Source organism: Dryobates pubescens, chromosome 1 (genome assembly GCF_014839835.1).
Source record: "Dryobates pubescens isolate bDryPub1 chromosome 1, bDryPub1.pri, whole genome shotgun sequence".
Taxonomy (NCBI): Eukaryota; Metazoa; Chordata; class Aves; order Piciformes; family Picidae; genus Dryobates; species Dryobates pubescens.
Genome location: NC_071612.1, coordinates 59,080,827 through 59,107,856, shown reverse-complemented (window position 1 = coordinate 59,107,856; position 27,030 = coordinate 59,080,827). Strand labels below are relative to the sequence as shown.

The 27,030-nt window shown below is 49.5% G+C and overlaps 1 protein-coding gene across 1 annotated transcript; it reads right to left on the bottom strand.

Moving 5' to 3' along the window:
* Positions 1 to 369: 369 nt before the first annotated feature.
* Positions 370 to 15,220, bottom strand: RAB43 (RAB43, member RAS oncogene family). The gene is made up of 3 exons (XM_054166482.1): positions 14,910 to 15,220; positions 2,801 to 2,984; positions 370 to 2,028 (listed from the first exon to the last, which is right to left on the bottom strand). Exons 1-3 carry the CDS (start codon positions 15,129 to 15,131, stop codon positions 1,775 to 1,777), a joined length of 660 nt encoding a protein of 219 aa, XP_054022457.1. The 5' UTR covers positions 15,132 to 15,220; the 3' UTR covers positions 370 to 1,774.
* Positions 15,221 to 27,030: the final 11,810 nt, after the last annotated feature.

The window sequence follows — 27,030 nt, the reverse complement described above, 5'->3', positions numbered from 1 at the left end:
TTGTCAAAACTATACTCACTGAAAAAATGTAAAGCCCTTCCACTCACACCTACAAAAGCTGAACTCTAACCCCCTAGGTTAGAAGCCAACAGGCTGTGGAGTGCACGTGAGTCCTCAGCTACCCACCCCGTGGTTTAAAACCCCAGAAAGACCTGAGAATGCTTTTCTGCAGGAAGATGAAGAGTGTTGAAGTTAGGATCCATTAGCCCTTTCTCAAATCTTCCTGATTTCATGACACTGGATATGATGAATGGCTAGAACCTGGCAGAGCCCCAGTAGCAACCTAGTCCAGGCTCTTTTTGACCAAGGTTTTCAAAAGGGACAAGTGGCTTCACTTTAAGTGGCTGCTTTGGAGTCCTGATACTCCTTCCAAGTATCAGGACTGCAAAAAACACTTGTCACTTCTGAACACCTTTGATTTAACTGCAGAGTTTAAAAGAATCCTGCTTTTGCTCCCTCTGCAAGTCCAGTTTTGTAAAGTGCTTGCTGCCACCAGCATCCTCAGCACAGAATGCAGAGCCAAATCTGAAAGACAACTGGATGAGGCTGAATTCTGAAATCTCTTTTACTGATTTTTCCTGTTGACCTTTGATTAACAGAGAAAAGACTTTTCCTGTTGAATGTTTTCAGGAAATGAAAAGCAACTGGCAACTTGTGATCAGGAGAGGGAAGCAGTCGAGTACAAAGTTGGGAGGCAATCGCTCCGAAAGACACTGGGGTTTCTTACAGCCAGGAAGTTGCAGTGCATGCAGTTTTCAGCTAGTTAAGGTCATCTTTCCCAGTATGTGCCCAGATTGTATTTAAAGAGATGGTTTAAAAAAGAAACCAAACCAAACCCCACATCCACTTCTGCCACTTGAGCGATAGACTGGTAACAAAGTCAAATGAACCCTGTGCGTGACCACCAGGCACATGGCAGATCACAGCCACCAGCCAGTTCAAGGTTTCTCCAGTTCCTCTTTCCAGTGGTGTAGGTCTTGAGTTGTGGAATGGAATTAAGAGACCTCAGGGGAAAAACTCAGTGACACCCACTTGGAAAAGAGTGCAAAGAAGAACAGTTGAAATGCATCTACCCTCTCCCCCAAGGCTGTGTATTCAAAGCAACCACGTCCTGCTTGACGCCAGCCATGAGATACTGCTCAGGGTGAGTTTGCTTCTCTTTAAAATGATAGCTTCAGAAAACCCTGACAAAACCTGAGAGGAGGTTCCCCACCTGGGCCTGTTCCATATGAACCAGCAATCCATATGCCCCAGGATAGGTGACTGCTATTTGGTCCCACAATCAAGGTGGTGTGACACTTGCAATATCTTTGTCAAAGACACTGCCACTTTCTGCTCCTTGGGGGGAGCGCCAAGGGGTTAAAGAGACACTGCCAGGGTTTGCCCAGCCCAAAAGTGACCTCTTTTGCCAACAGTGCCACAGTAAATACTTCAGAACTTTGGGTGTGCATCAGTCCCTTCCTCAACCATCTGTCTCCCCCCCCGCCACATCACCAGTTCCGAGTCGTTTCCTCCACTTCTGTATGAAGGTTACAGAAAAGGAAATGGTGGGGGGGGCAAATGTTGAGTAAGTTTCTCAGAGGGTTTGACTTTTAGGACTACCTCTCAAGAGTCCCTTTTTAAAAATAAGACACCAAAGCAAACAGGATTGTGTCTAACGTCTACAAAATTGCTGGTTTCACAGGAGGAGGAGAATATGGCTACCGTGCTACTCAGCATTAGGGTGAAGCACCATCTAAATTCCAGTAAAGTTAGGGACATCACCTAGCTCCTATCAGCAGCCACACCCCCAGCCTTCCACAACGTCCTTGCTGTCAAGCTTGATGCTGTCAGTGTTCTTCTCACTGAACACAGGGCCCCCGTGCCTCAGCATCAGCTCCGTCGCCATCTTCACAAAGGCCTCCTCCACATTGCTGGAGTCTTTCGCAGAGGTCTCTATGGCACAAATAATATTATCATAGTGTTCAGCCAGGCTCTGAGCTTCTTCCAGCTGAACCTCTCGAAGGTCACTTAGGTCAGACTTGTTTCCTGGAAGAAAAAGAAACAGCAGAGTCATTTATCGTCACAGAATCACAGGCCGGTTTGGGTTGGAAGGGGCCTCTAAAGGTTATCTAGTCCAAGCCCCCTGCAGTCAGCAGGGACCTCTGCAACTAGACCAAGTTGCTCAAAGCCTCATCAAGCCTGACCTTAAATGTCTCCAGGGATGGGGCCTCCACCACCTCCCTGGGCAACCTGTCCCAGTGCTCCACTGCCCTCATAGTGTAGAACTTCCTGACATCCAAGCAAAATCTACCCTGCTCTAGGTCAAAATCATTGCCCCTTGTCCTATTGCTACAAGCCTTTGTAAAAAGTGCCCCCCCAGCTCTCCTGTAGCCCCCTTCAGGTACTGGAAGGTGGCCCTAAGGTTTCCCCAGAGCCTTCTGTATTCCAGGCTGAACAGCCCCAACTCTCTCAGCCTGGTCCTTAACATGAGAGCAGCTCCACAGCAACTGTGCCTCAGAACCTGGAAACCTTGGGTGCCCAATTCTCCATGGAGTTAAGACACAAAGGACTCACAGCTGGTTTCTGATACAAAGCTATTTCTTATGAGAAGTTAAACAAAACAAAGCCTTTCAGTTCTGATGAACCAGCTCTTTCTAATAAAGAACCCCTCCAACACTGGGAACATTTCCAGTTGGATCTATTACAGACATCTTAACTTCAACCAGGAAGTACAGCTCCCAGCCATCTTAGACAAGCACTGCAGCCAACCTGGCCACACAGGAACGTGCAGTGGTTGCTGTGAAGGCTCTGAACTCACCAATCAGCAACTGGACTATGTTGGATCCGGCATACTTCCTGACATCCTCGATCCAGCGAGGGATGGACAGGAAGGAGCCTCTCTTGCTGATGTCGTAGGCCAGGATGGCTCCGTTGGCGCTGCGGTAGTAACTCTGGGTGATGGTTCGGAACCGCTCCTGGCCAGCCGTGTCCCAGATCTGCAGCTAAATCACAAACAGCACACCTTCAGACACTGCCTAGCAAGGACTTCCAAAACCAAAGACAGGACCTCACTCAACAGCCTTGCTCCCAGTGAGCCACTGGCTAGCAAGGACTTCCAAAACCAAAGACAGGACCTCACTCAACAGCCTTGCTCCCAGTGAGCCACTGGCTAGCAAGGACTTCCAAAACCAAAGACAGGACCTCACTCAACAGCCTTGCTCTCAGTCAGACTGCCTAGCAAGGACTTCCAAAACCAAAGACAGGACTTCACTCAACAGCCTTGCTCCCAGTGAGCCACTGGCTAGCAAAGACTTCCAAATCAGAGAATCACAGAATTGTCAGTGTTGGAAGGGACCTCAAGGATCATCTAGTTCCAACCCCCATGCCATGGCCAGGGACACCTCATATTAGATGAGGTTGCTCAGAGCCACATCCAGCCTGACCTTAAAAACCTCCAGGGATGAGGCTTCCACCACCTCCCTGGGCAACCTGTGCCAGTCTCTCACCACCCTCATGGGGAACAACTTCTTCCTAACATCCAATCTGAATCTACCCATTTCTAATCCAAATATAGGACTTGACTCAACAGCCTTGCTCTCAATCTCCCTTATTGTGGCAACACTTTCTGGCATCACGTTTTCCTACTCCTTTGTTCATCATTCAAGAACATACACTGGAGAAACCATTGGCCCTTGGCTGCCCAGAGTTTATACCTGTATCAGCTGGTCCCTCCAGGTGAGCTCTGATGCATCCTCCTGTGGTAAATGATGAAATCATTGCTTGTGTACCCAGCACTATCTCTTTGTCACCTCCTCTAGCAGTGTAGATAGAATGAGGTGTTACAGAATCCCAGAATCTCAGACTGGTGGGGCTGGAAGGGACCTCTGGGGATGATCTAGTCCAAGCCCCTGCTAAAGGAAGGTCACCCAGAGCAGACTGCCCAGGATCACAATGTCTAGGGCTATGTCAGGCCATGGCCAGGCCACTGCAGCTCATCATTAAGCATGTCACTGAAACTAGAACTGGGGTTTTGCTAGCATATTGTCTGCAGTGCTGAGGTGGCTTTGCCAGCTCTGCTGCAGGGGCAGCTGGAGCAGGATGTGGTAGTATCATCTGAGAGCACTGGTATGAAAGAATGCATCAAGGAGATGCTGGTAGTTCTAGGTTTCAATAAAGCCAGCTGGAGGCCTAGTCAGCCTCACCACCTGTCCCTTTCCAGGTGGTAGAACAGGCATGACATCTGGGCAAGGAGGAAGCCATGCTCTGCTCACTTATTTATCCCTAAATTCAGCAACATTAGAACTCTGAGTTTAGTGTCAAGGTTTCAGTTCCTTGAAGTAGATGTTCCAGAGGAAGAAGCCAAGTAACTCAAGACTGGACAAACAATATCCTACTCACAGGGAACATTTCTTTTTCTATCCTCTTGTTTTCTAGGTTGTCTAAGGTCCTAGAAGATGACAGCTGATATTCCAGGAGCCTTCAACCTGAAGCAACAGTGGATGTTCTCACCCTCCATATAAATCTCCGATCCTTTTTGAATCTTCCAGAGCTCTTGGCCTCAACATACAGTAGCAAGCAAACCAAAGAATTTCCTTTTTTATGGATTTTAACTCTTGCACCTTCACTTCTCTCCCTGAGCAATAAAGGGAAGATGCCTGCTCATCTTTTGGGGCCATTCCTTGTATCCTGCAGCTCCTCTTAACTGAAGACAGGGCACAAGCAAGCACTCCTGGCGCTGCCTAGTCTTCCCGTGCTGTGGATCTGTTCTGCATTATTTCCCTTCCCTCTGAACCTCTTTGTTTTGAAGAGCTGACAACAACTCCACTCAGTGCACCAGGGATATTTCATTTTATACCAAATGACAGGGAATCATTTTCCCATTTCTTTTGCACATGAACATTTTGTTTGTGTCTTCTGACTCTGCTGCACATTTGAACGGCAGCTTGCTTTCCATTGGAAGATCACAGCCTGCTTCTAACCAAGCATTTAGATCCCGAATGATGTACAGCCTAAAAACAATCAATCCAATGGAAAGGGACTGGCCAGGCCTGGCAAGTTTTCCCAGAAAAGGGCTGTGATGGCCTCAGAAAACCACGAAGCAAAGCTTACCAATGCAACAGATCCTCATTTAAAGCAGTCAGCAGCCAATTAGCAGAGACAAGGAAGCTCATGGCAGGTTTAGGTATGATCCCTTCTGTTCTCAAGTTTCCCCCTAGACCTTTGTGTCTGTTACCTAGTTTGAAACCTCATTGCTTTCATAGGAAGAGTTATTGGCCATTGGGATGTGCTGCCCAGGGAGGTGGTGGAGTCACCATCACTGGAGGTGTTTAGGAAGAGCCTGGATGGGGTGCTTGGTGCCATGGTTTAGTTGATTAGATGGTGTTGGGTGATGGGGTTGGAATTGATGATCTCAAAGGTCTCTTCCAACCTGGTTAATTCTGTTCTATTCTATTCTATTAAGTACAGAACAAGGCTCCTGATAATTACCTAACTCTTGGGAAAGGCATGAGCGATTCTGTGCCTACAGAAGAATTACCAAACCCTTTAAATTAAAACAAACAAACAAAAATAATGGCTTAGCTCCCACTTCTCACGTGGTTTAAAAGTGATATACCTGCAGAGTGACTGAGCAAGCCAGTCCTGGGCCTTGTGCTGTACACTGAATTTTGAAAGCCTCTGTGTAAGTACATGGTGGCTTCTTTTTTAGGGCCGAGCCCAGAGAGTGGTGGTGAATGGTGCCACATCCACCTGGCAGCCAGTCACTAGTGGAGTCCCCCAGGGACCAGTGCTAGGCCCCATGCTCTTTAATATCTTCATTGATGATCTGGATGAGGGGATTGAGTCAGTCATCAGCAAATTTGCAGATCACACCAACTTTGGAGATGTTGGTCAGTTAGAGGGCAGAAGGGCTCTGCAGAGGGACCTCGACCGACTGGACAGATGGGCAGAGTCCAACAGGATGGCATTCAACAAATCCAAGTGCCAGGGGCTGCACTTTGGCCATGGCAACCCCATGCAGAGCTACAGGCTGGGGTCAGAGTGGCTGGAGAGCTGCCAAACAGAGAGGGACCTGGGGGTGCTGATTGACACCTGCCTGAACATAAGCCAGCAGTGTGCCCAGGTGGCCATGAAGGCCAATGGCATCCTGGCTCGCATCAGAAATGGTGTGGCCAGCAAGAGCAGGGAAGTCATTGTGCCCCTGTACTCTGCACTGGTTAGGCCACACCTTGAGTCCTGTGTCCAGTTCTGGGCCCCTCAGTTTAGGAAGGACTTTAAGAGACGTGAAGGTGTCCAGAGAAGGGCAACAAGGCTGGGGAGAGGCCTTGAGCACAGCCCTGTGAGGGGAGGCTGAGGGAGCTGGGGTTGCTTAGCCTGGAGAAGAGGAGGCTCAGGGGAGACCTTCTTGCTGTCTACAACTAGCTGAAGGGAGGCTGTAGCCAGGTGGGGGATGGTCTCTTCTCCCAGGCACCCAGCACCAGAACAAGGGGACACAGTCTCAAGCTGCACCAGGGGAGGTTTAGGCTGGATGTTAGGAAGAAGTTCTTCATAAAAAGAGTAATTGACCATTGGGATGTGCTGCCCAGGGAGGTGGTGGAGTCACTGTCCCTGGAGGTGTTCAAAAAGGGATTGGATGTGGCACTTGGAGCCATGGTTTAGTTATGAGGTCTGTGGTGACAGGTTGGACCTGATGATCTTTGAGGTCTCTTCCAGTCTTGGTGATTCTGTGATTCTGATTCATAGAATCATAGGATTGTTGAGGTGGGGACAGATCTATGGAGGTGACAAAGCCAACTGCCTGCTCTTAGTGGGGTTAAAATTTAATTCTTCCAGGCAGAATTGTTCAAGCATTCTCCCAGTTACCAAAACAAATCTGAGTAGTCTGTAGCTCCCAGGATCTCTTACCCTTTCTGAAGAGAAGTATGGTATTTGTCTTTCTCTGGTCTTCCCCAATATCCACAGTCTTGGAGCAACCCAAAATGTCACCATCAAGATCACACAGCAGAAAACAATCTCACAGATCTCACAGGAAAATGTTGATCCCCCCACATGTTTCACTTGAGCAGGAATGTCTGTGATGTTCACAGGTCTGAAGGTAAAGAGTTGCTGAAGCCCTGAGTATCCTGCTGGGACCAGCACAGACCACAGATCTGACCTTATGAAGAGCTCCACCCAGCCCACATCCTCTAGTTAAGCTCTTTCCCTCAGGCACTTGTCACTCCTCTTTTCACATGATCTTCAGTTCCTTGTGGGTTTGCTTTTATTGCTCAGAAAACAATATGTGTTAGACCCACCAGCAGATAATTTCCTTGCAAACAAAGACACCAACTGACAGACCTATGGAGATAAACTCCAGCACAGGAGGTTCCACCTCAACATGAGGAGGAACTTCTTCACTGTGAAAGTCCCAGAGTACTGGAACAGGCTGCCCAGAGAGGTTGTGGAGTCTCCTTCTCTGGAGACTTTCCAGACCCATCTGGATGTGGTTCCTGTGTGACCTGTGCTGGATTCTATGGTCCTGCTATGGCAGGAGGGTTGGACTCAATGATCTTCGAAGGTCCCTTCCAACCCCTAACATCCTATGACCTGTTAGCTGCTGCTCCCAGCAATTCTGCTGGCTGAAGGTGCCAGGCAAGTGCTGCCTCTTTGCTCCAGAGGAAAGCCAGTCACATTCAGGCATGGTTTAATGACTTACTGCAGCCAAATGAAGACAATGCTGCCATCAAAGCCTTGCCATTCCAGCCACACACCCTTGGCCTCTCCCTGCACTGAAACTAGCACCTGTTAACCTGATTCACCACAGATGTTAACTCACTGATGGAACTGAAAAACAGGCACTTGCCTTTTGTTGGAAAGGGTTGACACTAATTACACAGCCACTGAAAGTCAACGGGATGCTGGGCTGCATCAACAAGAACATCACCAGCAGCAATAAAGAAGCCTCTGATCTCAGAGGTCTTTTCCAACCTGGTCAATTCTATAATATTCTTATTCTATTCTAAGCTCCTCCTGTAGCTGGTACCTGCCTTTAAATAGAGACTCCCTGAAAGATGGTTGGAGCCAGGTGGGGGATGGTCTCTTCTACCAAGTGATAGGATGAGAGGGAATGCTCTCAAGTTGCACCAGGGGAGGTTTAGGTTGGACATTAGAAGAAACTTCGTCCCTGAAAGGTTCTCAAACACTGGTGAGGGAGGTGGTTGCATCACCATCCCTGGAGTGGCTTCAAGGAGGTCGAGCTGTGGTGCTGAGGGTCATGGTTTTTAGCTTCAGACTTGGCAGAGCTAGAGAATGGTTGGAGTGGAGGATCTTGGAGGCCTTTTCCACACAAAACAATTCTATGATTCTACAGTTCCTTGCATTTTGGCCAGATACTGGCACATAACACTGTGGGCCCTTCTGAAAGCAATATAGTTACAGCCCTGAGGGCTGAATAAAAGCCAAGGATCTTGCTATCATAGGGGCTGAAAAAGCTTGTAAATTAAGAAGTGCAATGAGCCAGAAAGAAGTGTCTGTGAGAAAAGGAATGTGTTTGTTTCCAAGTGTTCTTCTCTCCTGCTGCTTTCCAAGGGATACAGTGAGAGGGGAAAACTATGGCATGAAGGGAAAAAAATACTCCTTGTATGTAAACCACTATGAAATGACAACACAAAGTTGTGCACCCTCACCAGGTTTGCTGATGAGACCAAGCTGTGTGGTGCAGCAGACACGCTGGATGCCATCCAGAAGGACCTTGACAGGCTGGAGAGGTGAGCCCATGACAACCTCATGAGGTTCAACAAGACCAAGTGCAGGGTCCTGCAGCTGGGTCAGGGCAATCCCAGGCACTGCTATAGGCTGGGCAGGGACTGGCTTGAGAGCAGCCCTGAAGAAAAGGCCTTGGGGGTGCTGGGGGAGGCGAAGCTCAACAGGAGCCAGCAGTGAGCACTTGCAGCCCAGAAAGCCAATCACATCCTAGGCTGCATTAAGAAGTGTGGCCAGCAGGTCGAGGGAGGTGATTCTCTCCCTCTGCTCCACTCTGCTGAGACCCCACCTGGAGCTCTGTGTCCAGTTCTGGAGCCTCTGCTCCAGGAAGGATCTGAAGGTGCTGGAAGGTGTCCAGAGAAGGGCCACAAGGATGAGCAGAGGGCTGGAGCTGCTCTGCTCTGAGGACAGACTGAGGGAGTTGGGGCTGTTCAGCCTGGAGAAGGCTTGGAGGAGACCTTCTTGTGGCCTTCCAGTATCTGAAGGGGGCTCCAAGAAAGCTGGGGAGGGACTTTTGAGGGTGTCAGAGAGAGACAGGACTTGGGGGGATGGAGCAAAACTAGAAATGGGTAGATTCAGATTGGATGTCAGGAAGAAGTTTTTCCTCATGAGGGTAGTGTGAGACTGGCACAGGTTGCCCAGGGAGGTGGTGGAAGCCTCCTGCCTGGAGGTTTTTGCAGCCAGGCTGGATGTGGCTGTGAGCATCCTGCTGTAGTGTGAGGTGTCCCTGCCCATGGCAGTGGGGTTGGAACTGGATGGTCCCTTCCAACCCTGACAATTCTGTGATAATAAAGACACCAAACTGATTTCTCAGTTCACAGGAGGGAACTCATCAAAAAAGAAAAGAAAAGGAAAAAAAGAGTATTAAAAAAAAAGAGAGGAATTTTATTACTGACCACAACTCATGGACTTAGGAATGTCCTTGCCTATCATTCTCTAAAATCTTAGCTCCAGCAGTTTATCTTTTCTTACAGTGATGTAAGAATTACAAAACCTTTTTTGTCCTGTTTGCCAGGTTCTTTCTATCACTCAAAGACCAAGCAATTGTTTAATCAATAGGACTATAATACTAAGCATTCAGTCAACAATGACAACCTTTGGGAACTACAGCCTGTACTCCAGGATGCAGCAAGCTAAGAAGGATCTGGTTTATAGAAGTGGGGGTTGGAAGGGACCTCTGGAAATCATCCAGTCCAACTTCCCCTGCTAAAGCAGGATCACCCACAGCAGGCTGCCCAAGATCCCAACATCCAGCTGGGTTGGGAATCTCTCCAGAGTAGGAGTCTCCACAACCTCCTCCAGGACTCCAGCACCCCCACACCAAAGAATTTTTTCATGGTGTTTAGGTGGAACCTCCAGTGCCCATTACCCCTTCTCCTGTCACTGGGCACCACTGGGAACATTCTAGCCCCATCCTCTTGCCCCCCACTCTTTAGCTCTTGCTGAGCATTACTCAGATCCCCTCTGGGGCTGCTCTTCTCCAGGCTCAACAGCCCCAAGGCTCTCAGCCTTTCCTCCTCACAGAGATGCTCCAGGCCTCTCAGCAGCTTTGTAGCTACTGCTGGACTCTCTCCAGTAGTTTCCTGTCTCTCTTGAACTGGGGAACCCAGAACTGGACCCTGTACTCCACATGTGGCTTCATTAGGACACAGTAGAGGGGGAGAAGAACCTCTCTCAACCTGCTGAGCACACTCTTTTCGATGCACCTTCTTGGTCACACGATGGCTGATGATGAACTTGTTGCCCACCAGCACTTCCAGGTCCTTCTCTGTGAAGCTGCTTTCCAGCAGGTCAATCCCTCACCTGTACTGATGCAGAAGTTTATTCATCCCCAGGTGCAGGACCCTACACTCGCCTTTGCTGAACTTCATGAGTTTCCCCTCCACAGAGCTCTCCAGCCTATCCAGGTCATACTGGATGGCAGCACAGCCTGATGGGCTGTCACCCACTCCTCCCAGTTTGGTATCAGCAGCAAACTAGCTGAGGGTCATCTCTGTGCCTTCCTCCAGGTCCCTGTTGATGCTGTTGAACAAGACTGAAATGAAGATTGACTGCAGACATTTCATAAAGGTGAAGGGGGTAAACTCTAGGTGCATGCTGGTCATAATTAGCCTTTGTGATAAGTCAAGGTGGTCATCAACTGGTAGCTTTGACTTTGAAGTGCCATTAGAAGTAAGTGCACTAGATCTGCCAAATCCCTGCTTGGCTCCTGCCACACACCCTGCCCTCTAGCTCCAATGCCTCCAGGAGCACGTGGCTCACAACAGCCTGTCCCAGAGGCAACTGGTCTGTAGAATCCTACTGGACAGCACCTCAGATTGCAACTGGAGATCTGAAAGAACAAGAAGAGCAACAAAAGACTGGCTGGCACAGACACCCTAATGTATTATTCTTCTCTGGAGTGCTAAATCTCTGCAGGCTTAAGACATCAGCTTCAGTTACCAGGACTGTCCCTGAACAGCTTCTTTCTCAACTCCTGATGTCTCTATACATGAAGTTTAGTCAGCTTCAGCAGCTGGTGAAGCAGTACTGTATGAAATATCATGTGAGACACTTAAAAGAGTATAGCTTTAAGGTGCCAGGAAAGCCTGTAGTTAGAAGGAAAAGATACCTGCAGAACCTTAACCTTCACCATCCCAAGACGCTTCTTTTCCCTATCCAACAAAAGTGCATCAAGAGAAAGAGAGACTTAAACTCCTTGGCCTCCAAATCATAGAATCACTAAGGTTGGAAAAGGCCTTTAAGATCATCAAGCCCCACCATAACCCAACTACCACAACCACTGAACCATATCCTGAAGCAGCACACCTACAGCTTCTTGAACAGCTCCAGGGATGGCAACTCCACCACCTCCCTGGGCAGCCTATTTCAGAAACATTATGTAACTGTGATGACAACATTTGAAGTTTTAAACAGAATGGGACACAATTAACCTTAAACTGTTGGTTTCAGCCACAAAATGAGCGTTTCATCCACTCTCACTCCGTGGTGTTGGAACCCTAGCTTTAGCCTGACTGAAAATGAAGCTCAGACAACAAGCAGTGCTGAGAAGCTCCTTGGGACTTGTTGTGTACACATTATTGTTCTGAAGAAATTTCTACACTTATAAAACATTATAAAAATGGGCATTTTCTCATTCCTGCACCATTTGCTATAGAGAAAGCAAAGTGCATACCTTGTGAAGAATACTGTCACAAACCCACAGTGAAATTGGAGCAGCACAGACCATCACCCAGCACGCTTTTGTAAGGATCAGAGGATGTTAGAGGTTGGAAGGGACCTCTTCCAATCCAACCACCTGCCAGAGCAGGACCATAGAATCCAGCACAGGTCACACAGGAACACATCCAGACAAGGCTGCAAAGGCTCCAGAGAAGCAGACTCCACAACCCCTCTGCAGAGCCTGTTCCAGTGCTCTAGGACCCTCACAGTAAGGAAGTTCCTCATGTTTAGGTGGAACCTCCTGTGCTGGAGTTTCCATCCATTGCCCCTTGTCCTATCCCAGGGCACAAGTGAGCAGAGGCTATGCCTGCCCCTTCCTTTGTGACCCCCAGCCCTCAGATATTGATAGACATTGATCAGATCCCCTCTCAGTCTTCTCCTCTCCAGACTAAACAGCCCCAGGGCTCTCAGCCTCTCCTCATCAGGCAGTGCTCCAGTCTCTTCAGCATCCTTGTAGCCCCCCCTTGGACTCTTTCCAGCAGATCCCTGTCCCTCTTGAGCTGGGGAGCCCAGGACTGGATCCAATACTCTAGGTGGGGCCTCACTAGGGCAGAGTAGAAGGGGAGAAGAACCTTTTTATAATGTCAAATTTTATGCTTTTTATTTAAAACCAGTCCTGAAGACCTCTTGATTTGAGGCATCCTAACCAAAAATCTATCTGAAACCCTTTTGAAGCAGCCTGTCTCACTGACTGGGCCAGGAACAATGAGCAGCACAGAACATCTCCGGCAGAGCACATGCTCAGGCTTGTTTACTAACGGGTAAAGACACAAGCTCTTTGGATGGCTCAAGTGCTCCTCCTAGAATCACTATGACCACACCAAAAGCACATCTGTAAAGCACACTCCAACTTCCCTACTTCACATTGGAGCTCACTACAGGATAATAAAATGCCTCCTCATCTCGTGTTTCCTCTCTCACGCTGAACCTGGACCAGACGAAGCACTCTGCAACCTCAATCCAACTGGAAAAGCCTGACTGAGAGCTACACTTCCCATCCAACCCACACCTGAACAGACCAAACAGAAAAAAAACCCACCCTTCAAGCAAATGTTTTCATATTCCAGCTGTGTCCCTGACTCAGCAGCTAACAAAAATACCTGTAAGGTAGATCAGCAGCAGTGTTGGATTCATTTGCCTGAAGTAATGCTGAAAATGCTCTTTTTCAGTCTGTGCATCCCTGATCTTTTCTGAAGTGGGAGCTGAGAACAAGCCAAAGAAAATTAAAGCCCCCAAGAGCCTGCATTTGCCTATTTGTCTGTTGTTTTATTTGGTTGGGGGGGGGGGGGGGGGGGGGGGGGGGGTTGTTATTGGGGTTTTGTTTGGTAAAATACATAGAAATAACCCACAGGTTTTGCTACAGACTGGAAGAGAGGAATTTTCAGGTGTAAGTAGTGACAAGAGGACAAGCACACCTAGGAAGTCTGGCTTGGTTTTTGGGCTTACCTTCCCCTACTCCTGAAGTCTGTGGCACAGACCCCTGGCCAGTTCCTATGTGCCTGGCATTTAAAGGGAGCCAGGTTTCAATCTGGAAGGAGAAACCCCACCTCTAACAGCTCACTTGCTAGAAAGCACCATATTGGAACCAACAGCACAAACAGAGAAGAATCCAAGTTTCCTCTTCAACTGCAAACCTTGACTATACATGACAGGCAAAGGTATAAAACTGCCAAGAAAATAAACACCTCTGCTGGGTGTGGAGCTTCTAATCCTGCTCCTTTCCTAAAAACTGTGAGCCTTCAGTTCTCCCATTCTCTGCAGCCTTCTCTGTTTAATATTCTGCTCAGCAAAGTTAATCTGTAAGAAAGAGACAATAAAGGACTTTGACATCTACTTTGGTAAACACAGACCAAAATTCAACTGCAGTTACTGTACTTGTCTGTCACTTCACAGTTTTATCATCTTTCCCAGGCAGTGACTGCACTAAATGGATTTTAAACCCTAAGGACAGTTGTATGAATCTGCTCAGAAGAGGGCTGGAGAAGGGATTTATCCCAGAACCTCCTCCAAACCACAGGTGCTTTCAGCCTTTTTCCCCTGCTGTTGGAGCACACTTCTATGCTCAGAGGCCCAGTATGCTGCAGGGGATCTGTGCCACTGGGAGTCTGTGAAGAAGTCCACTGGGAAAATGCCCTATCGTCTTTCTAACCCTTGCAACTAGCTGGCCTTCTCCAGCATAAGAAAGGAGAAGTCAAACGTGGGGCTGATTTGCTCTGCCTTGAGAAGAACTACAGAACTTGCACTTTCTGAGACATTCTCTAAACAGTGCCTTAAGATAACTTTTACATGTGTCTAATTTAAACACCGCTCCCCAGCCTCTCTCAGCTGGCCTGCCAGTTTCACATCCCTTGCTGGAAACCTGACAGGCCAGCTGAGCTTCTTCCCGACTGGTAAACAAACCACGGCCAGGAGCCTGCCTGGGGAGCGCGCTGCCGCAGCTCGGCACCGCAGCTCGGCACCGCAGCTCGGCACCGCAGCTCGGCACCGCAGCTCGGCACCGCAGCTCGGCACCGCAGCTCGGCACCGCAGCTCGGCACCGCAGCTCGGCACCGCAGCTCGGCACCGCAGCTCGGCACCGCAGCTCGGCACCGCGGGGGCTGCGTCCCGCCGTGCCGCGGGGCTTCCCCCGTGCTCAGGGGGTGCTGCCGGGGGGCCAGCCCGCCTTGGGGTGAGCCTGCTCCACCACAACCACTTCATGGATGCGCTTGGTCCCTCCCGGCCCGCGGGAGCTGCTCGGGAAGGCGGCCCCGGCGCTGGACAAGTAGGCAGCGCGACCGGAGAGAGCGGCGGGGGCTGACCCGAGACGGGGCGGCCCCGCTCGCCGCTGCCTCCTCCTCCGGCAGCGGGTCGGGGCCGGGCGGCCGCGCCGGCATCCCGGCGGCTGTGTCAGGCCGGGAGCGAGCCGCTAGCCCCGGAACCGCAGCGGCAGGGGCCCGGGCGGCTCCCTCGGTCGCCCCGCTCCTCACCTTCACCCGCTTGCCCTGGATCTCCAGGCTCTTCATGGTGAAGTCCACGCCGATGGTGCTGCCCTGCCGCTCGGCGAAGGCCCCGGTTTTGAAGCGCTGCACCAGGCAGGTCTTGCCCACGCTGGCGTCCCCGATCAGCACCAGCTTGAAGAGGAAATCGTAGCTCTCCTCGGGGTCGGGGACGGGCCCCGCCGCCGCTCCCGGCACTGCCGGGCCGGGCATGGCGCTGCCGCCCTCCGGCCTTCCGCCCGTCGCCGAGGGGAGCCGGGCTCTGCGCAGCGCCCGCCGCCCCTCGCCGCGCCGGGCCGGGCCTAGCGCCGGGCCCGCCTCCCGCCCGCCCCCGTCCGCGCCCTCTCCCCGCCCCTGCTGCGGCTGCCGCCTCCCGGCCATGGCCGCACGCAGCCGCCGGTGCCGCTTCCGCCGGCCCGGCCCTGGAGGCACACGGCTGGGGCCCCCCGCCGGCGCCCGGGGTCGCCGCAGGCATCCGACAGGACCCCCGGTGGGCCGGAGCCTGTTGTGGTGTGAGCGAGGTGAACCATGCCTGGAGGCGAGGGGAGAGCTGTGTAGGGGTGGTGCTGAGGGAGGTGTGTGACACAGGCAGAGGTGTGGTGCTGAGGGACATGCTTCAGCCCCAGGCTTGGTGGAGTTACAGAATGGTTGGACTCTGAAAGGTCTTTTCCAACCCAATCGATTCAGTGATTCTGTGACGTGGTTTAGTGTTTGTTGTAAATGGCCGAGCCAATTAAAGTCGATTGAATATAGTTTTAATTCAACAAGAGCAATTTTAAAACAACAAGAGACATGCAAAACAGCGCTGGGTGCTAAATGCACACTAACGACTTTCTAACTACCCTTTAAATATTCTACCCTTAATACATATGCATCTAAAGGTGGGTTTATTTAAACTAGCTTGTCCTTCTGGTGGTCTTTCAATGATGTAATCCTCTGATCAGCGCAGCCGGTGGGTTGTGTGCTAAGTCCTTGTGATTGTATCTTCTTAGCTCTGTTATTACAACCAACGTCCTTCCCAGGGATGGGTTTTCACATAGGTTCTGGTGATTCTCACAAGCGTCCTTTGTGTTCACATCTTCTGTAGCAATCTCTCTTCCTTTCTCATCCTTGAACAACTTATTGTTTCATAGTACCTCAACTGTGAGCTGCTAATTCCGAACATTTCACTAGGGCATTAGTGTACATACATTAAAGCAAATAATAACAGGTTATAATAAAACCTAAAATCTTTCTCTATACTAAACCAAGTCAAATTAATCATAAACAGCTGATTGTAATAAAGCCTAAAAAGAATCTCACTCTAGTTCCATGTGTAAGTTCCCAGTGTCTGATCCCTTGTTTCACCATTCATGCTCCTGCTTTTGCTTTAATCAAAAATCATCTAATTGACACAAATGATCATTCCATTTATCACAGTGTTGACCTGGCAATGCTGGGTTAACAGCTGGATGGGATGACCTTAGAGGTCCCTTCCTACCAATAGTGTTTCTATGATTGTGTGCTGGGAAAGCAGCATGTTGCAGTCAGCTGCGCCTGGAAACACAGAATCACAGAATTGTTTCCCCTGGCAGAGCCCTCAGATCGTTGAGTCCAGCCTCCACCCCAACACCATGGCCATTGAACCATGTCCCAAAAGGTCATGCCCACACCTTTCTTGAACACCTCCAGGGGTGGGGACTCCACCACCTCCCTGGGCAGGCTCTCCCTATGCCTGACCACCCTTGCAGAGAAGAAATTGCTACTGATACGCAACCTAAACCTCCTCTGGCACAATTTCAGGCCATTTCCTCTTGTCCTATCACCTTATACTAGGGGAGGCAGAGTCCCTTGTTGCTCCAGCCTCCTTTCAGGGAGCTGTAGAGAGCAATGAGGTCTCCCCTCAGCCTCCTCTTCTCCAGACTAAACAACCCCAGTTCCCTCAGCTGCTCCTCTTAAGACTCTGTTGATGATCCAGAAAATGCTGCCAGTGTCCCAGGCCCACAGATGAGAGTGTTTGTCACCCACTCTGCTGGGGTGATAGCATTTGTTGGTGTGTTCTTTCTGGTAGATTTCAGTCACTGACATGCAGAAACAGACAGGTGCACTCGTGTTCAGGGCAACTGATCTGCTCTTGGCTTTTCAGTTTTCAGTCAGGGCCTGGGTATGGTTTGTGCAAGGTTCTGCACCTGGGCCAGAACAATCCTCACTATCAATACAGGCTGGGGGATGAGGTGACAGAAAGCAGCCCTGAGGAGAAGGTGCTGGTGGGGGAGAAGGTGGACGTGAACAGGCAGCACAGAAGGCAAATCACAACCTGGGCTGCATCAAAAGCAGCATTGCCAGAGATCCAGAGAGGTGGTTCTGCCACTTTGTTCTAGTGAGAGCTCACTTGGAGTACTGTGTACAGGTCTGGAGCCCTCAATATAGGAAGGACACGGGGCTGATGGAGTTGGTCCAGATAAGGGCCATGAAAATGATCAGGAGGTTGGAGCGCTTCTGCTACAAGGACAGGCTGAGGGAGCTGGAGAAGAGAAGGCTCTAGGGAGACCTAATAGCAGCCTTCAAGTACCTGAAGGGGGCTACAAGAAGGATGGAGAGGGACTGTTTGCAAAGACCTGCAGGGACAGGATGAGGGGTAATGGCTTCAAACTGGAGAAGGGCAGATTGAGATTGGAAATCAGGATGAAATTCTTTACTATGAGGGTGGTGGGACACTGGAGCAAGTTGCCCGGGGAGGTGGTTGAGGCCCCACCCCTGGAGATATTCAAGGTGAGGCTTGAGGAGGCCCTGGGCAGCCTGATCCAGTTGGGGATGTCCCTGCTGACTGCAGAAGGGGTTGGACTGGATAACCTTTGGAGGTTCCTTCCAGCCTGGACCATTCTATGATTCTACGGTTTGCTTCCAGAGTCACAACCCAAAGCTCAGGGCTATGGTTTTTAATCCCTGGCCAGGTGCAGTGCAGCTCAGAGATCTCTAAAGCTGCTAACACTGCAGTGGGCCTTACACACACACACAGGTGTATGTGTGTGATTAGATAATCCATCACAAATGGAGTACTGAGATAACATCTCTCAGCGATCTGGAAGGGTTTGTGCTGCAACTGCTGACTGGGTTATCTACAAAGCAAACTGCTCTTTAACAGGTGCTCTCCTCTAGATTGCGTGGAGAGTCAGGATGCTAATAAAAATCAGCTTTACTAGTAAAAACACCTTGACACTGTACGTTCTGCTGTTCTGTTCTTTGTCACAACGGGCTGCTAAACTCCATCCGTGTGGTTTCGGGGGGGAAGACTGAGAAATGAAATTGTTGAAGGGCAGAGAGCTCAATTTTCACAACGGAAGCTGTGCAGCAGGAGAACCTGGTTTCTGACTGAGCCAGCACAGACCAACCAGGGCAGCTTGCCTGCAGTTACTCTGAATCAATGGAGTTTGGGGTGGCTTCATTAACGTGAGCCAGCAACGTGCGCTGGCTGCCCCAAAAGCCAACCGTGTCCTGGGCTGCATCAACAGATGCGTCAAAAGCAGGTCAAGGGAGGGGATTTTCCCCCTCTGCTCTGATGAGATGCCTCCTGCAATGCTGTGTGCAGCTCTGGAGCCCCCAGCACACGAAGGAGTGCCAAGGAGATGAACAGAAGGCTGGAGCACCTCTGCTGTGATGACAAGTGGAGGGAGCTGTGTCTGGACAAGGCTTCAGGGAGACCTTAGAGCATCTTTCCACTATCTGAAGGGGGCTACAGGAGAGCTGGAGAGCCGCAAGGGCATGGAGTGACAGGACAAGGGGCAGTGGCTTCCACCTGGAAGAAGCTTGATTAACGTTAGACATTAGGAGGAAATTCTTTACTATAAGGGTGGTGAGACACTGGAATGGGTTGCTCAGAGAAGCTGTGGATGCCTCATCTCTGAAGTGTTTAAGACCAGGCTGGATGAGCCTTTGAACAATCTGCTGTACTGGGAGGTGTCCCTGCCCATGGTGGGGCTGGGGTGGCAAGGTAGGGTGGGGGGGTGTAACTAGATGATCTTTAAGGTCCCTTCCAACTCAAAACATTCTGGGATTCTATGATTATTCCTGTCTGGATATACATTTTTGGAGAGCCACAGGAACCTTCCAGCTGCAGCAGAGGTGTGAGTACTCTGTCAGGCTGGAACAATGGCTTTCTGTTCCTGGTGGTCTCCAACCCTGAATTAAGCAGATCCCTGAATTCTAGGACATTAATCACACAGGAGAAAAGAAGAGGAAATAAGAGATCACAAATATTGTCATGCTAATTAGCACTTTTAATGTTTTCAATGTCAGAGCAAAGCACTTCGGGGAATTCAGATTATTTAGGAAGAAACATTGCTAGAGAGGTCAGTCTTTAATATGTGGAATAAATTTTATGACCTCATTTTAGTGGCCAAAGCCAGATTCTGCATCCATGAAGATAATTATAAGCAGGTATCCCATTATCCTTGCTATAGATCATAACAACCTTATTAACTGGTGGGGACAGGTCGGGGTTGGTCTCTTCTCCCAGGCAACCAGAACAAGAGGACACAGTCTCAAGCTGTGCCAGGGGAAGTTTAGGCTGGAGGTGAGGAGAAAGTTCTTCATAGAAAGAGTAATTGGCCATTGGGATGTGCTGCCCAGGGAGGTGGTGGAGTCATTGTCCCTAGAGGTGTTCCCAAAGGGATTGGATGTGGCACTTGGAGCCATGGTTTAGTTGTCAGGGGGAGTTAGGTATTAGGTAATAGGCTGGACTTGATGATCTCTGAGGTCTTTTCCAAACTGGTTGATTCTGTGAACTGTCACTTGCCATCTTGAGCAAAGGCTCAACTGCTTCTAACCCAAAGAATTCCCCAAACAACACCCAGGGATTGTCTCGTTATGGTGTTAGGCTGGTGTGGGGGATCTTAGTTCTCTCAAGATGTGAATGGTCTAACTGCTGGTTTGAATGTTAAAGTGCTTGTCTGTCTTTGATCAGCCCCCAGACTCCACTGGGGTTAACATCTCTTTCTTGCAAAGCCAAGGGGAACTAAAATGAGCCAATTCCAGGTTGAATATGGCTGTATGTGAGAAGGATGCTACAGCCAAGAGGAGGCTGTGCTTGAAAACACTCCCTAGTAGTCTTTCTCCTAGTGCCGCTCTAATAGTTGCTAGAAACCAGTGCCAAAACATGGGTAGAAACCCCCTGATACTGGCCTGAGTCACAGGTTCCTTTCCACTCAGCTAATTTGGTTCAACAAGAGAAGTTAAATATCAACTCTACCAAGTGGGTTGAGCTGCAGGTGCAAGGGTGCTTGGCACTGGGGTAGTGAGACTGTGTTGTGTTTCAAAGCAGCTGCTTGAGGTTTGGAGTTTAACAGGGAATTAATTAACTTCTGTCCTTCTAGAGGCATCTCAGCTGAAAGACCGAAAAACTGCCAGGAGGACCTCTTAAATATATTCCCCAAGCTTCTGCAGCACTTTTTGAAGGAGCAGGGGGTTCAAAGTGAGTTTTATAGCCAAGCAGTGACTCAATAGGTCTATCCATTTGTGTAGTTCTATGCAGTATCAAGCATTCATCCTTAATAATTGAACTGTGTCTGTAGAACAGCAACCACAATTGTACATGGAAACCAAGATTCTTCTCCCCCTCTAATTCTGCTTTAGTGAGGCCCCACCTGGGATATTGCATTTAGTTCTGGGCTCCCCAGTTCAAGAAGGACAGGGAACTGATGGAGAGAGTCCAAGGGAGGGCTACAAGGATGCTGAAGGGACTGCAGCACTGCCAGGTGAGGAGAGGCTGAGAGCCCTGGGGCTGTTTAGTCTGGAGAGGAGAAGACTGAGAAGGGATCTGATCAAAGTCTATAAATATCTGAGGGCTGGGGGTCAGGAAGGAAGGGACAGGGACAGCCTCTGCTCACTTGTGCCCTGGCATAGGACAAGTGGCAATGGATGGAAACTCCAGCACAGGAGGTTCCACCTCAACATGAGGAAGAACTTCTTCACTGTGAGGGTGCCAGAGCACTGGAACAGGCTGCCCAGAGAGGTTGTGGAGCCTTCTCTGGAGCCTTTGCAGCCCTGTCTGGATGTGTTTCTGTGTGACCTGTGCTGGATTCTATGGTCCTGCTCTGGCAGGTGGCTGGACTGGATGATCTCCAGAGGTCATTTGCAACCCCTAACATCCTCTGATCCTGTGAACCAAGAGCCTTGAATTACACTTTGGTTGGCACATTGTGTATGCTGTGTTCCAAGGTTTTTTTCCCCCCAGCAAAGTTTAACATTTCCTCCCTGTGTTTATGATGCAAGCAAATTATTTGATGGGTCAGGGGTTCTTACGTGGTACAAACTTTCTGTGGTTAGATTTTGGTTACAAGAACGTTTAAGGATCTGTAATCCTGATGGCTTTATGTCCTCCTGCCAGCTTTACAGCTGAGTCAGCTCCAGTGGATTGATTTCTTCCCAACAACAAAAGCAGTCATAGGTTGGACTTTCATATATCATAGAGATCTCTGTTAAACAGGTAAAAAATTACTTTAAAAAGTCCTTGTTTTGTTGGGGTTTATTTTTGAAGTCAAAAAATAACTTTCCCATACTCAGCCACTACATGAAATGGCCTCATATGTTTGCTGCATGGATTCTTGGTTGTGCATAGTAAATCATCTGGATTTGGTGACCCTTGAATTCCTAAGTGCCAGGTTCTGCACATTGGCCACAACAACCCCATGCAGTGCTACAGGCTGGGTTCAGAGTGGCTGGAGAGCAGCCAGGCACAAAGGGACCTGGGGGGACTGGTTGACAGCAGCTGAACATGAGCCAGCAGTGTGACCAGGTGACCAAGAGGGCCAATATCATTCAGGCCTGCATCAAGAATAGTGTGGCCAGCAGGAGCAGGGAAGTCATTCTGCCCTTGTACTCAGAAATGGTTAGGCCACACCTTGAGTCCTGTGTCCAGTTATGGGCCCCTCAATTCAACAAAGATGTTGAATTGCTGGAAGGTGTCCAGAGAAGGGCAGCAAGGCTGGGGAGGGGTCTGGAGCACAGCCCTGTGAGGAGAGGCTGAGGGAGCTGGGGTTGCTTAGCCTGGAGAAGAGAAGGCTCAGGGGAGACCTTCTTGTTCTCTACAACTGTCTGAAGGGAGGTTGTAGCCAGGTGAGGGTTGGTCTCTTCTCCCAGGCAATCACAACCAGAACAAGAGGACACAGTCTCAAGCTGTGCCAGGGGAGGTTTAGGCTGGATGTTAGGAAGAAGTTCTCCACAGAAAGAGAGACTGGCCATTGGGATGTGCTGCCCAGGGAAGTGGTTGAACCGGACCAGACCGGCTTGAACCGGACCAGACCGGCCTAAACCAGACCAGACCGGTTTGAACTGGATCAGACCAGCCTAAACCGGACCAGACCGGCCTAAACCGGTCCAGACCGGTTTGAACTGGACCAGACCGGTTTGAACTGGACCAGACCGGCCTAAACCGGACCAGACCAGCCTAAACCGGACAAGACCGGCCTAAACCGGACCAGACCGGTTTGAACTGGACCAGACCGGTTTGAACCGGACCAGACCGGCCTAAACCAGTACAGACCGGTTTGAACCGGACCAGACCGGCCTAAACCGGTCCAGACTGGTTTGAACCGGAGCATAGCATCCTAAACCGGACCAGACCGGTTTAAACCAGTTGAGACCGGTTTGAATTGGACCAGACCGGCCTAAACTGGTCCAGTCTGGTTTGAACCGGTTTGAACCAGACCAGACCGGTTTGAACCGGTTTGAACCGGTCCAGACCGGTTTGAACAGGTGTGAACCGGTTTGAACCAGTTTGAACTGGTCCAGACCAGTATGAACTGGTGTGGTGATTTGAAAGGAAAGGCTCTGCTTTCCCTCCCCCACTGAGAAAGAGACCACGGCTAAACCCAGTCGGAGAAATGAGATTATATTTTACAAGGAAACAGATTCTATGTAACACAACAAATACAGGGATTTTACAATATATACAGGAATATACAGCAAATGAACTCAACCAGAAACCAGACCCCCCACAGAGGGGGCTTCCCCCTGTGCCCCCTTCACCCCCCTACCTCCCTTCTCCCCCAAAAGAGGTAGAAGAAGAGACGCAAAGGGAGTTAGCACAGCAGACAGAGGCCTATGCACAGGGAGTTAGTTCTTATCTTAGTTGGCCAGAATCCCAGAAGCAGATCCAGCCGAAAGGGACAGCGAAGGAAGGAAGACTGAGAGAAAGTTCCCAGCTCCCCCGGGTCCAATCTGACCTCCCACAATCCTTGGCCACTGAAATTCGTTTAGAATACCAAAATATTTTACAAACATTTAGCCAGTGTGCCCCTTTCTTAAAGGCACAGCGTCAAACGGCCACAACGGGTTGGAACCGGTTTGAACCGGTTTGAACCGGACCAGACCGGTTTGTACCGCTTTGAACCGCTTTGAACCGGTCCAGACCGGTTTGAACTGGTTTGAACCGGTTTGAACCGGTTTGAACCGGACCAGACGGGTTTGAACCGGTTTGAACTGGTCCAGACCGGTTTGAACCGGATTGAACTGGTTTGAACCGGTTTGAACCGGTTTGAACTGGTTTAAACCGGACCAGACGGGTTTGAACCGGTTTGAACCGGTCCAGACCGGTTTGAACCGGTTTGAACTGGTCCAGACCGGTTTGAACCGGTTTGAACCGGTTTGAACCAGTCCAGACCGGTTTGAACCTGTTTGAACCGGTTTGAACCGGTTTGAACCGGTGTGAACTGGTTTGAACCGGTCCAGACCGGTTTGAACCGGTGTGAACTGGTTCGAACCGGTTTGAACCGGACCAGACCGGTTTGAACCGGTCCAGACCTGTGTGACCGTTTGAGGCTGTGCCTTTAAGAACAAACAGTGCTGTGACAGTGGCTAAATGTTTTTGGTACTAGAACCAAAACATTTTGATATTCTAAACGAATTTCATTGGTTGATAGACAAAAAATGAAGCTTTAGATTGTAAAGCAGTTGGAACTTTTTTTTCCTCAGTTCAGTTCGGTTTGGGGAGTTGGGGGGAGAGTTTGGAGTTTCAGCCATTTCTCGCTTGGCTTGGTAGATGTTATGATACAGGTGCTCTAGCTCTAATGGTTGGAGACAAGTCAGCAGCCCAGCTAGGAACTCTTTCAAAGGATAATGGAATAGATAGACATCTAGCCAAGATCCTTGGTAAGGTTAATCTGTGGATACGCCTTTTAATGGCAGTTTCCCTGAGATACCCTTCCCGAGATGATCTTCCATGGAATCCTAAGCCCTGGACTACCATAGATGAGGGAATTAAGCGTCTGAGAGAGTTTGCCATTAGAGAGATACTCTATGGTGACCATGACACTCTGAATCCTGACGATATTCCTGTGGCAGCTGGTCTTGCTAAAAAGCTTATCAAGCTTGCTCCTTCCAATTATGCAAACATTTTGGCAAGTAGAATTGTGACAAGAAATTATGGTGGAGATCCTCCTACGGTTGGCCAATTCACTGATCAACTAAGACAATTGGATGATAGCATGACACGTGTTTCTTTGGTTTCAGCCATTAAAGCTCTGTCTAGTGAGATGAAGGATTGCGTGAGAGAGCTGAAGGATGAAATCAAAGATTCCATATACCAATTGGCACAAAGAGATAATTCCAATTCTTCCTCCAGGTGGGTGCAGGTTTCAGCTGTGAGGAATAGACGTCCTCCAAGGAGGTCATTCCAAAACAGGCCAAACCAAAACAGACCACCAAGGCAATCACGTAGGACCATTTGGATAACTCTACGTGATCAGTTTGGTGAGAACATGAACAGGTGGGATGGTCAACCGACTTCTAATCTTTTCAGGAGACTGAGAGAACTGCAAAGTGGCAGAACCCGAGGTAGCAATACCAGAAGGGTAGCTGTTACTTCTACAGTTCCCCAGGACAACTCTAGTAGCTCCAACAGTGGCTCCAGTTCTAACACTGCACAGTGTGCTCGTTGCACCTGTGGACATGTTCCCCATAACTAGGGGTGCCCTGCCTCCCGCCAGGGGGAGGAGAGGGGTAATGGAGATAACAGAATCTATTGGGATGTGTACATCCAGTGGCCTGGCACTTCACACTTTCGGAAGTACAGGGCCTTGGTTGACACAGGAGCTCAGTGCACCATATCGCCATCAAATTATCAGGGATCAGAGTCTATAACTATTCTGGGAGTCACTGGTGGATCTCAAGAGTTAAGTAAGGTGGAGGTTAATATAAGTCTAACTGGTAAACAGTGGAAGAAGCATACAGTTGTGACTGGACCTGATGCACCTTGCATTTTGGGAATTGATTTTCTGAGAGAAGGGCGTTTTAAGGACCCTAAAGGTTACAAATGGGCTTTTGGAGTAGCTTCTGTAGAAATTGATGGACAAAAACTGAAGCTGTCTGCTAGACCTGAACTCTCTGATGAATCTGCAGTTGTGGGACAACACAAGATTCAGGACATTAAGTTGCCGGTTGCTTCTCGGACTGTGCATCACAGACAATACAGAACCAACCGTGACTCTTTGTTGCCCATTCAGAATCTGATTCGTCAGCTGGAGAGTCAGAAAGTCATCAGCAAAACTCATTCACCTTTCAACAGTCCAGTGTGGCCTGTGCAAAAGCCGAATGGAGACTGGCGTCTGACAGTGGACTACCGAGCCCTGAATGAAGTAACTCCGCCTATGCATGCAGCAGTACCAGACATGATGGAACTCCAGTATGAGCTGGAATCCAAAGAGGCCAAATGGTATGCTACCATAGACATTGCTAATGCCTTCTTCTCTATTCCCATAGCAGAGGAATGCAGGCCTCAGTTTGCTTTCACCTGGAGAGGAATCCAGTACACTTTCAACAGACTGCCAATGGGCTGGATCCACAGCTCCAGCATCTGTCATGCAGTAATCCATGATGCTCTGGAGGAAGGTGGTGCTCCAGAACACATCCAGTTCATCGATGATATCATCGTCTGGGGTAAAACTGCTGAGGAAGTCTTCGAGAAAGGCAACAAAATCATGGACATTCTTCTGAATGCAGGTTTTGCCATCAAGAGAGACAAGGTGAAAGGACCTACCACAGAGATCCAGTTTCTGGGAGTGCAGTGGCAGGATGGACGCCGACACATTCCAGAGGATGTGGTAAATAGAGTCTCTACCATGGCAAATCCCACGAACAAGCAAGAAACTCTACGTTTCTTGGGGATAGTGGGATTTTGGAGACTACACATTCCTGGATACAGTCAGATTGTGAAACCTCTGTATGATGTGACTCGAAAGAGGAACAATTTCCACTGGGGACCTGAACAACAAGCAGCCTTTGACCAGATAAAGCAGGAAGTGGTACAAGCAGTGGGTCTGGGACCTGTCCGAGATGGTCCAGACATTAAGAACATTTTGTACACGGCTGCAGGTGACAATGGTCCAACCTGGTGCTTGTGGCAAAAAGCTCCAGGTGAGACACGTGGACGACCTCTTGGTTTCTGGAGTCGAGGTTACAGAGGTTCAGAGGCTAATTACACTCCAACAGAGAAAGAGATTCTAGCTGCCTATGAAGGAGTGAAAGCAGCTTCTGAAGTGATTGGAACTGAATCACAACTTCTCCTAGCTCCCAGATTGCCAGTTTTGAATTGGATGTTCAAAGGCAAGGGTTCCACACCACATCATGCTACAGATTCCACCTGGTCTAAGTGGATGGCTCTGATAACACAGAGAGCTCGAATGGGAAATCTCGAAAGACCTGGTCTGGTGGAGGTGATCTCAAGTTGGCCTGAAGATGCCAACTGTACTAAACCTCCAGAGGAGAGAGTAACTCGTGCTGAGGAAGCTCCTCCTTACAATGACCTTTCAGATGATGAAAAGAAGTATGCTTTGTTCACAGATGGTTCCTGTCGTCTCGTCGGGAACAAGCGAAGGTGGAAGTCTGCCGTGTGGAGTCCAACACGCTGAGTTGCAGAGGCGAAGGATGGAGAAGGAGAATCCAGTCAGTTTGCAGAGGTAAAAGCTGTCCAGCTAGCTCTCGACGTAGCTGAACGTGAGAGATGGCCAAAGCTTTATCTCTACACCGACTCATGGATGGTAGCCAATGCTCTATGGGGTTGGCTAAAGAACTGGAAAAAGAATGGCTGGCAGAGGAAAGGAAAACCCATCTGGGCAGCCGACCTGTGGCAAGACATTGC

What these genes read in the sequence shown, in the direction of transcription:
- RAB43 (XM_054166482.1), bottom strand. Translation starts at nt 15,131, where the DNA reads ATGCCCGGCCCGGCAGTGCCGGGAGCGGCGGCGGGGCCCGTCCCCGAC. An exon ending in TCCAGGGCAAGCGGGTGAAG is followed by an intron (nt 2,985 to 14,909) that starts GTGAGGAGCGGG and finishes TTTGTGATTTAG; the next exon opens with CTGCAGATCTGGGACACGGC. An exon ending in CATAGTCCAGTTGCTGATTG is followed by an intron (nt 2,029 to 2,800) that starts GTGAGTTCAGAG and finishes TTTTTCTTCCAG; the next exon opens with GAAACAAGTCTGACCTAAGT.